This window comes from Thermobia domestica, chromosome 5 (genome assembly GCF_964235325.1).
Source record: "Thermobia domestica chromosome 5, izTheDome1.hap1.1, whole genome shotgun sequence".
Taxonomy (NCBI): Eukaryota; Metazoa; Arthropoda; class Insecta; order Zygentoma; family Lepismatidae; genus Thermobia; species Thermobia domestica.
Genome location: NC_137458.1, coordinates 242,133,443 through 242,149,889, shown reverse-complemented (window position 1 = coordinate 242,149,889; position 16,447 = coordinate 242,133,443). Strand labels below are relative to the sequence as shown.

Here is a 16,447-nt window from a genome sequence, read left to right as displayed (position 1 = left end):
GTCGCACGCTGCTCTCAGACTACGTACACCCCCTTCATGACGGCCATGTTTTCCATCGGTAGTGGAATTTTTCGACAAAATAATGCACCATGTCACAAGGCCAGGAGTGTGATGGAGTGGTTCGAGGAACACAGGAGCGAGTTCCAAGTGATGTGCTGACCCCAAACTCTCCGGATCTGAACCCAATCGATCACATCTGGGATGTGATTGAACGTAACGTGAGGGTGCATCATCCCCTCCCCGGAATTTACGGAAATTAGATGACCTGTGTGTGCATATGTGGTGCCAACTCTCCAGCGACCCACCGAGGAACATTGCGACCATGCCAAGACGCGTTGCCGTTGTTATTCGTGCCAAAAGTTGGACATACTAACAATTAGGTAGGTAGTCATAACGGTCTTGCTGATGTGTGTGTATATTTTAACTCGTATATTTTGTCTCGACTCGAATTTCGAGACGTCTCGACTCGAATTCGAGTCGAGTCGAGACCGAGACTGTCGAGTCGAGACAGGACCATATTTTCGAGTCGAGACACGAGTCGAGACAACATTTTCTCGAGACGAGTCGAGACAGGCTTAAATCTCGACTCGACTCGACTCGAGCGCATCCCTACTTATGGGACCTCTTCCAGCATAACCCCATTGTTGCATAATAACCAAGGCGAAACAAACTTATTTCTGTGAATATGTAATATAAGTACATAAAGCAAAATATCTAAATCAAAAAACCTGGTTTAAACTCCCCCCAAAAAAACTGGTTTAAACTCCCCCCCCAAAAAAGTTTTTTTTTTTTGGCATTTTCAAAAACAATCATGGTTCTTGCCAACCCTGCTTACTTTTGTATATAGGAGGTTAAAAAATTCTTATTATATACTTTGGTTCTTTTTTGGGATTCATAATGTAAATATGTTGAAGAAAAATAGTTTGAAATAGCTTTTCGAAATTCATGCTTTATTTTCGAGGTTTTATATTATTATCGGCATCAACCACTAATTAAATGACTTTTTGTGTTATAGAGAAACGAAACAAAGTCTGCTTTATCAATTTAAAGCAGAATTTTGAAAAAAGCCCAAAATTTCCCAAGCAAAAAAGCGAAGCAGAAAAAACCGAGTTTTTTTCCAAAACAGCCGGTTTTTTTCCGAGCCCTTGCATCTCTACCTATTATACCACCTAAATATGCATATGGGCCGCTATAAAAAAATATGTGTCAATTATTTTTTGCTGTTCTACAAACCTGTGAACTTTGATTAAAATCGGCGTGTATCAGCTGAGAAACCTTACTTATTAGTGTTGCTACTTTTACCCCTGGCTTACTGTTGCAATTTTCACAAGCAATATATTATGTTCATGTTCAAAACTACAATCTGAATAGTTGTTTAATATTTAATTAAGTAATTTTTCCGTGTGGTGTACTAGCACTTTACTATAGACATTTCTTTGAAAGCGGAAAATTTACCGGAAAATACAGAAGAAAATTGTAAATGAATAAATAAGATTATCATTTTGAACAACTTTCATTGTTTTGTACTATAATCTTTTTTCAACTATAGACATGTCTAATCTAGGACAGTGTGTTTAGACACTGAGATAATTTTCTTGTTTTTGTAGAAATTTTGATTTTATATATATATATATATATATATATATATATATATATATATATATATATATATATATATATATATATATATATATATATAGTATAGTATAACATAAGAAAAGATGTTAAGGATGAACTGTATTTCTTGCTGAGCAAGTACATATTTAACGAAGACATTTTCTAAGCCAGAACAAGGCGTTCATGAGCAAGTTTCTTTAGTTTTCTTGTTTTTGGGAAAGTGAGTTTTTACATTGAAACTTGTTTAAAGTAAGACATGACGTTCAGGTTAATCTACATACATTTTGTTCTTCCTGAGTAAGAATCTTTTTCATAAGTATAATCCAACTTAAGACAAGATGTCCAGACTGAGTAGTTTCTCTATGTTTCAGCAAACTCCTTTTGAGATGTAAGTGTTGGTCAAGTATAGGTAAAGTAATAATCAGTTTTTTTTTCACAAAAGCACTGTTCCAAAGAAGAAAAACAACGACATGATTTACAGGCTTAATATATTATTTTGTTCAAGTTAGATGTCTAAAATTCAGTAGTGCCTCTTAAAGGAAGTCACATCAGTAAACAACATATTTTACGCTAAAAACTAAAGAAGGAAATTTAAAATATGTATACAGCTTGTGGTGCTAAATGTTATTTTTTTATCGATGTGACTTCCTTCAAGAGACGCTTCTGCTGGAATTCCATCTATCTAAATATTTTAATATTACTTAATATATGTGACTATACTACCTATTTGATCTTCGTTATTTCTCCTCCTTTTCCTCAATTTCTTCTTCGGGTTCCATCATCACGAAGTTACAAAGCTGTAATAAATTTAGAAAATCATAATAAATTATTTTGTAATAACATTGTGAGATGTACGGTTAAATTTACGTGTGGATGGTAGAAATTGTAAAAGAACGGACCCTCATGTTTGTCTACAAGATTCTTTCTGGGAAACAACGGATTTTCTTAATTGAAACAATTATCGATTTTGTAAAAACAATTATCACGTTATACTGTGTAGTTTTCTTCTCCGGCTAATGTGATAAAGTATGTTCATAGGCACGGGCAACACAGCCCTACTTTCGGAATAGATAACAGGTCCCATGCTTATGGGTACGTCTTTTTCAACAAAAATTGAGTTGCGATAGTTAGTAATATGACCTTATATTAGGAATGACAGGGCATAAAATCATCTATCTTTCCATAACTTGTTTGTTTTATTGAGTTTCATGTCCTGCGATTATGCTCTATAGGCAAAGAAGGAAATTGAAAAGTACATACATAAAAATATTAACGAAAATAATAATATAATAATTATTATTAGCCCAAAATATCAGGAACTCAATTGATTGGTGTAAAACATCTCATTTCAACACCTAGGCAATATACAACAGGATCTACTGTTTAAGTAGTATCTGAACAATAGGAATGCGCACCAGACGAGTTGAGATTTAAGACTCTCGACTTGGAAATATATTTCTGCTTTATTTCGACAAGTTTTATCTCAATATATCTTATAATTTCAAATAGAATTAAGTTGCGGTTTTTGTTGTACTACCAAATTTAAATATATGTTCATGAGTTTATATTGCTAAAACACTACAAAATAGTTACATCCTAAACCTATCACACAGTTAAAAAAAGATTGTATACAAGAATTTAACAATTTCCTGTATACACTACAAAAAAATAAATCAGTGTGTTTAGGCATTTTTTAGAAACAACTTTCGGTCATTGTTTAACAGTGGTTCTAAACCGTTGTGTCGCGACACACTGGTGTGTCATGCAGTCCCCTAGGGTGCGTGGCAAAATTTTAGAGTTTAAAAATCATGAAGAATTTAGTAATAATTAGTTAAAATCGAGACAGACTGTAACGTTCGTATGCCATATCCAGTAGGGTGGAGCGAAAAAAAAAAATTTTCGAGTATCGAATTCTAATAGGGCTCAAAAATTGCGTATTTGTATGCTAATCAATATAAAAATAACGAAAAAGTAAATCACAGTTTGGATCTTCAGTTCGCGCAAACGGTCTATTTTTTTAAATGACAAAAAAAAAAAAAAAAAAAACTTTTACGCAAGGAATATACAGATTACTTTTTTCCCATTCTTTAGCGTCTAATTACTTTATTTTAGTTGTGTGAGGGCATGCTTGTTAATAATTCGTTAATGTGAGTGATTTTATACATTTTATTTTCATAATGATTTTGCCGCTCTTCGCCCATTTGTCAACGTTTTCTTCTTCTTCTTTTTTTTCATGAATGGCCCAGAACTCATCACGAGTAGGTGGCTGCAATTCGAGTTCCACTCACATAACACTCAACTCTCTTACCTATTAGGGGTGCTAAATTATGTTGATTTAGTCAAGTATGTTGCCTTAAATTCAGATTTTTAATCAAATTTTGGCATTGTGAGTCTTGAGAGCAAATTTACTCTAATGTAGCTATCTCTGTTTTCTTGTCCGTACACTTTAACTGCAGACTTTGTGACAAGTTTGACTTATCTTTCAACTTCCTGAGTATGGCATGGAACATTTAAGACGTCAAACTCATCAGAATATTATCCATTTAAAGGTTCAGATTTTGACAATGGGGAACACAAGTGGACAATTTGTATTTGCGAAGTAATTCCTTTCAATCAAACCTATGGCAATTTTCCCCGTCAGAATCATACCAAAACTCTGATTTAAAACGTTTCAGAATTAAAGGATGTTTAAGATAACTTCTAGAGTCTACTTTGCGTGTACATACCCGCGTAAGATTCTGCCGAACACAAGTCAAAGCCATGTATGCCTTCTCACAATGATTTTCTTCACCTGCAAGTAGTAAGAAGATTAAGAAGTTAAAAGATTCATTGCAACATTAAATTAAATAAAACGCTTAGATACTCTAGCAAGACGTTATTTAAAGCTTGACTTTGGTAAACACGTTTAATAAATATTTTGACAACATATTGTATAACATACTAAATGAGATTTGTAAACATTTATGTGCAATCGAAAAAATTACAAGACAATTTCTCGTACTTGATGCAACATAGGTTGAGAACTGGCAGATAAACCAACAATAGCAAATGAAGGGTAAGAGGAAAAAACAAGGAATGTCACAAAACTGTATTTTCGAGAAAACGGCGTTTTAATATTGAAAACCGCGTACAAAAAATAGGGTTATAAAATCTTTTGCCACTTTTTACACGAACGTTTCTGCATCTACGCATGCATGGCATAGACAGTCAAATAGTGCCACGAGTCACCAACAGATAGGACAAAGCACCCGAAAAAGCACATACATGGACATTCCTTGTTTTTTCCCCGTTCCCTTCAAATGTACTTAGTCATTTGTGCTACTCAAGTATGGAACATAGTAAATTCTGAATCATATATCTTAAATTTTATTTGTTTTCTTGCATTGTATTGTCTCTGCGCCTATGAGTTTAAGTAAACAAACTTCGATACAGAGTAATATTTAAAATAACATCTCTCATTCTTAACTCAAATTGTGTTTTTGAGGAGTAGTAGGAACGTGAATAAATATTCAAGAGCTAAGCAAAGTAGCCTCAATTTCAAGGAGATTAAATTATGTACGTGTGTTACATGCATATCCTGATTATCCGCTCATTTCTAACTGATAATCTGTGACGTCACAGTTTACTGCTTACATTCGCAGTAAATAACACGGAGGCAACCAAGAGCAGAAAGGAAACCTGGGAATTGAAAACAGTAGTGGTGACATACAAACAAAAATATCGATGGTTTTGCAGACTATTGGTGAATGAATGACTACTCTCTTACATTGCCAACACTTGTTTATACAGTTCTTACTAGGATTACCAGATCTAACGTTTTCCCCTTAAGTTTTAATTTTTCTGGCACATTTTACGTTATACGTTTTTAGTTTTCCCTAAAACCATCTTTTTGTATATAAACAAAAGAAATTATATTATTGGACATTTTACAAAGTTTTTATAACTTATTGCGAAAAAATATAGAGGTACTTACTTCTCACTTTAACAATGGAATACAACAATCTTACTTACTCAGAGATAAAATGCGTTCTTATTTCCTATGTAACTGGCACTCTAACCTTAAGTTCAAGAATAATTTCGTTTTAACATTATAGGTAGCCTTCATCTGTCAACAAGGTCCCGTTCATATATCTGTTTCGATCGATTTTGATATAATGATATTAAGATCTGTTCCTACTATTGTGAAATAATAAAAGCACAATAAATTCCAAGGAGTCTACAAAGGAGTTTTTGAGTGTATGAAAAGAATGTGGGACTGTTAAAAGACGCAGTGTTCAATAAAATATAAAGAATGCAGTAAAGAGTTGGATAATATATTTCATTGGCTAAATTTGAGTTTAGCATTCTTTTAAACACCGAAGCTAAATGAGACGAGGACCAACAGCTCAACGGGGATCCAAACCACATGAGCTTCTGCTGGGAGTTGAAGTATACTTTTTTTGGGTTTTATGAGTTGCACTTACTTGTATTTAAATTAAAATTACTCCACAAGGCGTATGTGAAAGAAAAGCCGATATATATATATTTTTTTTTTAAAAAAAAGAGGAAAATGATAGGACAGGAAGTTCATTGTGATTGATATACAAGTTACATATCTTGGCTATTTTTTGACATAGTCATCATGAACTTTCAGACATTTCTCGTATTGTGGCACATGCTTTCGTATACCCTCTGTGTAAAAATCTGCCGCCTGAGAATGCAATCAGTCCAGAAGTGATGTTTTGAGCATTTCAGAATTGTTGAAACCCTTAGATGCAAGTCACTTTTTCAGGTGAAGAAAAAGAAAGAAATTGCTGGGTACAAGGTCGAGACTGTAAAGGGGATGATTAAATAGTTCTCATCGAAATGTTTGAATTTTCTCAACAGTACGAGAATCTGTGTGTGGACAGGCGTTGTCATGGATCAGAATTTTAGAGCGTATCACTTCTCTCCACCGATTTCTGAAAGCACGTCGTAAATTATTCAGTGTTTGACAGTACACACCTGCTGTAATTGCACGTCTAGGTTCCAAGATTTCCACAAGAATCACACCCTTTTAATCCCATAACACAGTTGCTATCCCATAACACATACTGCCGGAAAATAAAGTAGCAGCACCATGAAATTGCAGCATGAAATCTGCCATGAAATCGATTTCCAATTTGAACCACATTTATTCCATAGCCAGTACATGGCAACGGTATGAAATGATTACAACATGTACATTGGTTTGGGAACGACACGTATACTATTACACGGGCAACCTCACATTAGTATCATGTATAACCTCAATGGACAGCAATGTAGATACGGATTCTTGCATGCATTCTATCATAAAGATGCTGTGAGGAGGGATACTGTCTTGTAGGTACATTCTGCCACGCCTGGTCGACCTGGCTGCGCAAGTCAATAACAGTTGCAGGTGGAAGTATAGCAGTTGTCAGTTATCGACCAATGATATTCCATACATGTTCGATAGGATACAAGTTTGTGGAGAATGCGAAGTCGGGGAAGTCGTGATACACCTTGCAGAGCACGTTCTGCTGCACGAGCAGTATGTGTCCGGGCATTATCTCGCTGAAACAATACATGACTAGTCTATCTTAATAAAGGAAGTAAAGCAGGTTCTACCACATGTTGCACGTAAAAAGCACTTGTCAATGTTCCATGCACAAACACCAAAGGCGAATGGGACTTGTAACTGGATTACACTCCACACCATAGCATCTGGGGTAGGGTCACTGTACCTTTTACGAACGCATTGTTTGAGCATACTCTCTCCAGGTCGACGTTGCACTCGCAGTCTACCACCACTTCCATACAGACAGAATAGGCCACAACGGAATGCCACCCCCTCCAGGTGCTCCTTTGCTGGCACCAGACCAGCTGTGTATGGCGATGATGAGGCATCAATAGCAGATATGCAATTGGTGTGCATGTCCGAAGTTCTGCAGCTGGTAATCGGTTTCCTGTAGTGTGTGTGGACACTCTACGGCCACGTTTGTTCGAGTGTTGGAAGTACATTGACAGTAGCTATACGGCCTGTCAATGTTGCCCTCACAATACATCGATCTTCGCGCACGTCCGAGCTACGAGAACGTTCAGAACCTTCTCTGCGAGTATGGGAATGGGTTGATATCCATCGCTGCCAATAGCGGTGGCCGATTCGACGAGAGGACAAATCAGCCTCTCGAAGGCCACAATACGACCTCATTCGAACATGCTCATTAGGGAGAACAATTTTGTCGTCGTGGCATGTTGTCTTGCTTGTGTTTAGTCATATCAACTTACTTGCTGAATGGCTCTGCTTATTCATAACCAGAATCGATACAAATGGCGCAAATGTCACTCTGTTGCGATGCCATTTGTTGGCCGAAACAACTACAAAGTTAATCATCTACTCTACTATCATCATAGAATCTCATAGCAGTTGTGTGTGGGCGGGCGTTGTCATGGATCAGGAGAATTCCAGAGTGTATCACTCCTCTCCATCAATTTTTGATGGCATGTTGTAAATTTTTCAGTGTTTAGCATTACACATCTGCTGTAATTGCGCGTCCTTGTTCCAAAAATTTCACAAGAATCACACCATTTTGATTCCAATACACGGTTGCTACGATTCTGTGAACTGATGGTGTTTGTTTCAATTTTTTCACTTTAGGAAAACCAGAGTACCGCCATTGCATTGATTGCTGCGTTGACTCTCCAGTGGCGTATGATATCTAGACTTCATCCCCTGTCAGTAGGGATGCACCTACGGGGTGTCCAAGGGTCCGGACCTCCAAAACATTTGAACTCCTTCAAAAAAAGAATCGGGATGCGCTCTGTCTGTACTATGTGCGAAAAGAGGCCATCCCCATTTTTGTCCCAATGGGTCAAAAAATCACGTGCAGGTGTCATTCTTTGCTTTATGTGACCGTCTGTCAGAATTTTTTGCACCCACCTCTCACAGTCTATGATAACCCAGCTTGTCAATCACAATTCGATGCACTGCTTTCGCAGACACCTCTGGAAACTGGATACTTTGGCGAGTTAAATTACTGCGAACAGCGATGGGAACGCACGTGCTCGTTAACGTGTTCCACCAGAAAGTCCGTCTGAGTGTTATTTTATATACCTTGCGTCTGAGTATTAGGTCTTCCGCTACACTCATCGTCATGAACATTTGAACGCTCTTTTCAAAACTCTGCATCATTCCTGACTTTCTCTTCAGTCACTGCTATCGGTCCGTAAATAGCACACAATTTCGATGGATGTCAGTTACATTCTGTTCTGGCATGTTCAGAAATCGTATGACAGATCTTGTTTTACGTTTGATTGGATCTTATATTATGGCAACAATTTCACCTTACAGGTACTCGCATGTATGCAACTAGAACGATTCTATTTATGTTGTAATCACAGAATATTAGGGCATGCTCCTGCACATGTTAATCAGTGTTTCCAACCCCACGTAAAAATTATCGACCCTTTCTTTATATGTGTTATGTGCTGTTGTTATATATACAGTACACGTATACATTTGCTATATACGTATAGTAGTCTATTTGCTATATGTCCACATACCATCGACGCAGGGGTCCTTTGTTTAATGAATACCAACGAGTTAATGTATAACAGATGGTCTTTTGGAACTGTCACGTAATTTAATCATTCTGTCATTAAAAGAAAGAAGAAAATGTCACTTAAACGTGACATATAGATGTTTGAAAATAGTCTAACCGTAGGAGGTGAGAAAGACATGTCAAATAACTTTTAGAAACATTGGAAACACAATAGAAAAGGTTAGAATTTGAAATTGACAAGCTTTTTGTAACACTGTTATAATTTGAACCTTGTGTCATTAAAAGAAAGAATATATTGTCACTTAAACGTGACATATAGATGTGTGAAAATAGTCTAACAGCAGGAAGTGAGAAAGACATGTCAAATAATTTAGTTTTAAAATGTAAGCTAAGGATGGCGTAGGAGTGAGAGAACCCTTTGATAGGGAGTAACGAAAGGAACATAGACATCTGTTTGTATGTGTGTGTTCCAGGGTGATGGAGGGGTGAAATGTGCTGTGCATGGAGTAAAAGATTTTGTTTAAATTGGGCTGAGACTTTTACACTACGAAGAAATAACAGTTATTATTCTGAGGACAGAGATTTTAAGAATGAGATAGTTACGTGTCACTTTTTAAAAGTTAATGTATTGCCTCATACTGAGAGACCGCACATAGCATTGGAGGGAACTGTGTTGTTATTTTGAGCAAAGGATTGCTTTTAAATTGGCGTGGGACTTGTTAGGCATTTTGTTAAGACCTTGGCACATACGTAGAGGGGAGAGAAAGACTGACCCTTCCTACCTGAGTTTCAAAGAGGAAAAAGACTGAATGAAATTTTTACGCAAGGCAACTTTCCCTTTTGTGCTTTTTGGAAGAAGTCTTCAAACAAGATTTTTTTAAAGGTATTTCCGCATAAATGATTTTATCCTTTTAAAAACTAGATTATTGAATTAATTATTTATGAATATTAATGAGATGATAATGAATATTAATGAGATGCTAAAGAAAGGGTTACAAAGAATGATTTTTAGTGTTTTTCGTATATTTAGAGGTATATTGCGGATATATGTAATATAGAGCACTACATATTGTACATAAATGTATGAGATAATGTGGGAGGAAATGGGCGCAATTCTAAGAAACGTATTTTATGTATTGATATTGTATTTTCAGTAGCTGATATGGGATTTTAGCATAGAATATCATCTTTTGGATACTGTATGGGTCTAATGGTGTACGAAGCTTAGACGAATAAGAAATTACAGGTATATATGAATAGTTTGTAAGTGGGTACATGTATGTATGTATGTATATTGGTTTTTGATATCGGGACAGGAATATATGTATCATATTGTAGACATATTATCTATCGTTTGCATGTAAGTGTTTTAAGCATGTGTTGTTGGGTTGCGTAGTTTAGGGGCTATACTAGGCTGGATGCAAACACCTGAAGTGTTTGTATTGTATTAATATTGGATTGTAGCCTTATTTTATCGTATTGTAGAGCTGTATATCTTGTTGTGGTGATATGCTAGGTGAATGCAAACACATGAACTGATTATATTGTAGACTTATATTCTGATCGCTTATGTATATAGATTACCTTGAATACCATGTTAGAATGTATATATTGTGATTTTTACGTACGTAGATGCTTGTTAGACATGTCCTAGTGGTATTTTAAGTACATAGGATATTACTATGGTATAACCATTTACATATAGATATCTTTTCACTACAGTATTCTAATGTCATATATTCGTACTTTTACTTACTTCTAAGATGCTTGTTCACCTTGTAGAACATAGTATGGCGTCAACATGATTTCCAACCGAGGATAATTTATTGTAGGAACATAAAATATGATAAATAGGCATAAATAACCTTATATGAAGCATACGTATTCTTCCTTTATCTTATATAGAATACAGATACTTCGTATTATATCAATATTTGTTTGGAGGAATAAAACATATTATTGTAAATTGTAACGCCTTATTGTATTTATATAGTGTACAATATTCTATTTCCAATATTGGCATATTTATATACATATATAGATATATTTAAATAAGATATTTACATTATATATACGTAGAAGTACCAACAGATAGGTCTTGTGACAAAACTCATGGACATATTTGATGATATTATGACTATGTTATGACATCATGATACCTTTAGACAGTCTACTATTTACATATACACAGAATACCAATCATTTAACACACTTAATACTTTGATAACCATATGGCAATGTTCTATAGTCAGTAATACTGTTATGATTTAATCGTCGTCTTTTATTTTGAACTTTCTGATGTGTTTTAGTTTCAGACTTGGATACAATGACAAACCCAGGCTTACGAACAATTCTTCCTGGATTGTGTAACTGTTTTTTCTCAGCTTTATCCCGAACTAGTTGATAAAAATGATCAAAGTTAATTTCTTGTCGTGTACGATGATTTAAAGTTATTCCTCTAATTTTAAATACATAATCTACTTTCCCTGTTTGAACTTCTTTCATTCTATAGGCATAATTTTTTGGCCCTAAGCCTATAAATGCATCAATTTCCCACCCATCAGGAACTTCATTAGTTAGTTGACCTAAATAGGAACCCAAAGAAAGTGGAGGCTTTTCATTACGTGGTTGTACAAACATAATACTATCAGTGTCGCAGTACAATACACGATCAGGATTTATAGCTGTTAGTAATTCGTAAAGTTTTAGACGCGCCCACGACGTGATGAAGGCTGCAAGGACAACATTGGAAAATTTCCATGGTTTGTTTTTGTTCTCAATGTTTTTATATGATAGAATGAGATGTTGCTCTCCAATAGGCAATACAGTTTGTACCTCATATTGCGGTGCCCATAGATAACTTAAAAATTTTTCTGGAGTATCTACAATTACAGATTGAGATAAATCTGTTGTTTGTCCCCATTTCCCATATAAGGAATTGAGAAATATTTTGGAAATATATCTTAGACCAGGATTTGATTCAATGTTATTTTCCGTTAACTGAATGCATTCATGAACATAATAGTCTGCAATATATTTCTCTTGATCTTGTTTAGTTTTGCACCAGCTAGGAAATCCTGAAGACTCCTGTTTCATTTTTAAGAAGGAATTGACATAATCTTTAAATAGGTTATTTTCTGATTCGGATAATTTGAATTCCCAAATTTCGATAATTTGTAGAATTTTGTATCCGAGATCTAAAGCCACATGAAGTTCAGGAGTACAGTATGTATCAGTAAGGACACGCTCGGTATCATTATGCATGCAATTGTTGGCACTTTGTTCCATACACGTACGGCATAACCCAAACAAAAGGCGATCATTACATGTATATGGTAAAATTGGAAAATATAAGTCTTTGGGAGGTAAGATAGTACATTTAACTAATCCATGAATACTTTGCACTTGTGGAAAGTCAGGCCCCTTGTATATTATAGGTTTACCTATAGGCAATGGCTTACGTGCCATTACCCAGGGGTAAAGACTGGTAACATCATAATATGCTACAAACTCTTCGCTGGTACATTCGTACAAGGCATTAAAACATTCTGTACGTCCACCATGAAAACTATCTTTAGGTACCAGATGATCAACAAGATCATGACACTGTGTTTGAATAAATTGTTGTAATTTTTTATCATTTTTTACCATGTGGTCCCACTCACATTCCCACATTTCAATGACATTAAGATTTAATTTTTTAAGAAATGCTATTTTTGTGGTGGTGTTTTCATACCGATCTTGTAGTGATGTACCTTGCTTAGAGGTAGAATCTAGGGACACGTGTCGTAGTGTAGGATAACAGTTTAAACACCCGTGATAGTAACATCCATGAAATTCGTAAACTGTATTTGTTTTACTTTGAAATCCATCAACCTTATACCTCCCAAATTGTTTTTCCAAGCCATTCCCAGAATGGAGAATTTCACTACCAGTAGTACGTTCTAAGTATCGTAGCCAATACATTGCCTTTAGACTTTGACGATCACGATGGTCAAACCCATAAGGTGGAATAATTGGAATAATTTCTTTGGGTAAATATAAGGTACGATATGTTAGTATTGCCAAACTAGCAATAGTTGACGCGACGATAAAACATTGGATACCATTTGTTTTGTCTTCAATTAAGTTTGAAAATTTAATGACAGCCTCTGATAAAATTTTAACATCATTCCGACAATATTCAATCATTTCCTTTTGAAGATTATATTCCTCATTACTTGCAACACGTTGTTTGTGCCATATGATAAGTTGCTCTCGATCTTCAGTGCTCCTTGAATCAGGATCAAAATATTTTAGATCAGGAATTTTGCCTATATAATTTTGGTTTTCTAATGTATTAAACAAGTACGGGAAATCTCCCTTTCGTAAATTTGTAGAAAGACCTAACGTCTTAGGTAATTTAGATAATTTAACTCCCATATACAAATATGTGTCACGAAAGTAAATCTTTTGTCCTAAACGCATTTCAATAACTTTTTGCCCTGACATTATTACTTCAGGTGTAAAATGATTGTTTATGATCAAAGTTTTAGCACAGAATTGCATATCATAATTACTGCCATTATGGGAAAGCACAATGATTTTTTTTAAACATTGGGCGAGTTATTAATACATGATTAACAAATTCTTCAATGTTGTTGAAATCAAACGAACGGAATCCATTTTTATCACCGCATACAAAGCATGTATCATCAAGCTTCATGTCCTTACACTTGTAACAAGCATGAATACAATTTACAAAATTTACATGATGTTCTTGTTCTCCTCGTTCATTTTTAGGAAGCAACATTGTTTCTACATCAAAGATAATGTACAAAAAGGTATCTACATGTTGCATCATAGCCGTTTGAACAAAACAAATATGGTCATCGCTTACATATGTGTAACATGTTTTACAATAACGTTCACCACATTCATGTTCAGACTTGCGTGAACGCATGTCAATCATAGTACCACAATGGACACAAATTTTCTTTGTTTCGCATAAACTCTTTCCGGAAACATTTATCGTTTTATGATTGTCAAAACATTCATCCTTAGAAAACAGTCTATGACAATCAATGCACTCGAGTTTAATATTATTATCATTATTACAAACATTGTGATACTTTTCGCACATTGGACATTTGAAGTTGCACTTATGATTTTCTGTACGATGATAACCTTCCAAACAATACTGAAAATAATTTTTCTTGTTTAATAGCGTTGTAATACTAGTAATTAATTCATAGTGTCCCTCAGTATACAAAATTAAAATTTTCTCTGATGCATGTATTCCAGGATAAATTATATTGTAGTTTCGAGTTAAACGATTTTTTTCGTAAACAACAATTTGATAATGAGGTGCTAGCTTATTTTGAAACTTTTTTACATCATTAATAGTACATCCATCATGGATTTCAATGTCAACTTCAGCACTCACACATAAATCCTTTGCTTGTTTCATCAATCGTTCAGGATGATTTTTCAATTGATATACAAAGTTATAACGATGATCAGCCCTACCCATTCCAAGAATAATACTTTTAGGAAGACGATACACATCCTTTTGTAGAGGAATAGTACATTGATGCATGTGTGTTACAAGATCAACATATTTTGCTGAACCCATAGTTCGTCCCCTACCTTTACGTGAATCAACAATATGAATTTTGAAATTTACTTTATCACCTAATAAATAATTTTCATTACTATTTAAAACATTTTCAATATTACGAAATAAAATGTCGGAGCTTAAATCCGACTTTTGATGCCACGAAATGTATATTGGTTTATTAATCGTAGAAGCAGAACTTTCTATTGTTATACCAACATACATATCATCATCGGCATCATTTAACACATGATCTTTTACAAATTCAAATAATAACTGGATATATTTTTCAGGATCATCTATTCCACCAGTTTGCATACGTTCAATTGTAACTTCCTTTCCCGTAAGTCCAAAATAAGTATATTGTTTGGTTGTACTATTAACAATACGAAAATATTCATTTGTTTTACCACTCCCATACATGTTAGCTTGTGATACAGTATTAGTATTAGGACTTGGAAAGTTTATAAAATTTTGCATGAACACGCTAAAGTCATCTGTAGTTAAACTATTAGCTTTTCCTTCAGACACAAGTTCCATAAACTTTTCACGAGCTAAATTCTTTATATTATCTTGTCGAAAGAAGCCTACATGATATAAATCAATAATATCTCTTGCAGACTTACATTTTTTCAAAACAACATGAGAATCACAGCCAAAATGCATAAACAACGCTTGCAATAGCTTGGAATAAGCTTCATTGCTTACCCTTGCACCCGTAGCATGACATTGTGTTATCACTTCCCATGTAAATAAAACTTCGTTTGGATTTTCATATCCACGTGCTTCTTGCGCTGACAACATGGTACAGATGACAGACTGACCTTCCATTGTATTATTGATACACTAAATATGTAATTGCAATTTGAATTATTGTGTCTTATACAGTAAATATTTTACACAATGATGTACACAGAACTTTGATATTTGTTTTCACAGTTTTTTAAATGACAAGGTTTCGTAAGTAGACTTTTATGATATGATTCACAATGTGTTGACCAAAGATACACTTTTTAAGAATTTTTACACTTACCAGTAAATATAATAATAAAACTTTCCCGAACTTGTTTCAGTTCACAACAGATTTAGTTGTAAGTTTACCGACACTACACTTGAAAGCTTGTCGGGAATTGCACTAACACTCGCCGTTAACTACAATAATAAAACTTCCCGTAACTTTTTTAGTTTAGTATCGATGCACTACCACTTGCCACTCACTAACTATATTTTTTAGTTCACCGCAGATATACTTTTAAGTTTATCGGTTAATCCTTTAGTACTTTCCGATAATTGCAATTTAAAGTGCCGTAATAAAATTGTTTTAGACTAATTACAGCACGCAGAGTACAAACAGGAAGTGTGTTTACTTTTTATTGATTGTTTATTATCAACACTAATAAATGGAAATTCCAAGAACTCCACATGAAGATTTCCGAAGATTGCCGAAGTTTCCCGAAGTTTTCCAAACATTGCCGAAGGTAACCGAAGATGAACATGAGAGTTTATCCACAATTCCCGTACATGTTGGTTAATGTACCACACGAATGGTTCCGAAAATTGCCGAACTTAATCGAAGATGAACATAAGAATGTATCAACAATTCCTGTACACGTTTAGTAAATGTAACTTCCAAAAGTCTTGTAACTTTAAAGATCAGCAATAATATACTTCAAAGTTTATTATTAGATGT

At 34.7% G+C, this 16,447-nt stretch overlaps 1 protein-coding gene across 1 annotated transcript in view; it reads right to left on the bottom strand.

Annotated features, from left to right (window-relative positions):
- The window catches only part of LOC145684808 (uncharacterized), a 109,027-nt gene that overhangs the window by 66,563 nt on the left and 26,017 nt on the right, over positions 1 to 16,447 (bottom strand). Inside the window, exons 6-7 of the mRNA XM_081757176.1 lie at positions 4,344 to 4,408; positions 2,341 to 2,414 (exon numbers count right to left, since the gene is read on the bottom strand). Coding sequence (XP_081613302.1) covers positions 2,355 to 2,414; positions 4,344 to 4,408 — 125 coding nt within the window. The 3' untranslated portion in view covers positions 2,341 to 2,354. The remainder of the gene's footprint in view (positions 1 to 2,340; positions 2,415 to 4,343; positions 4,409 to 16,447) is intronic.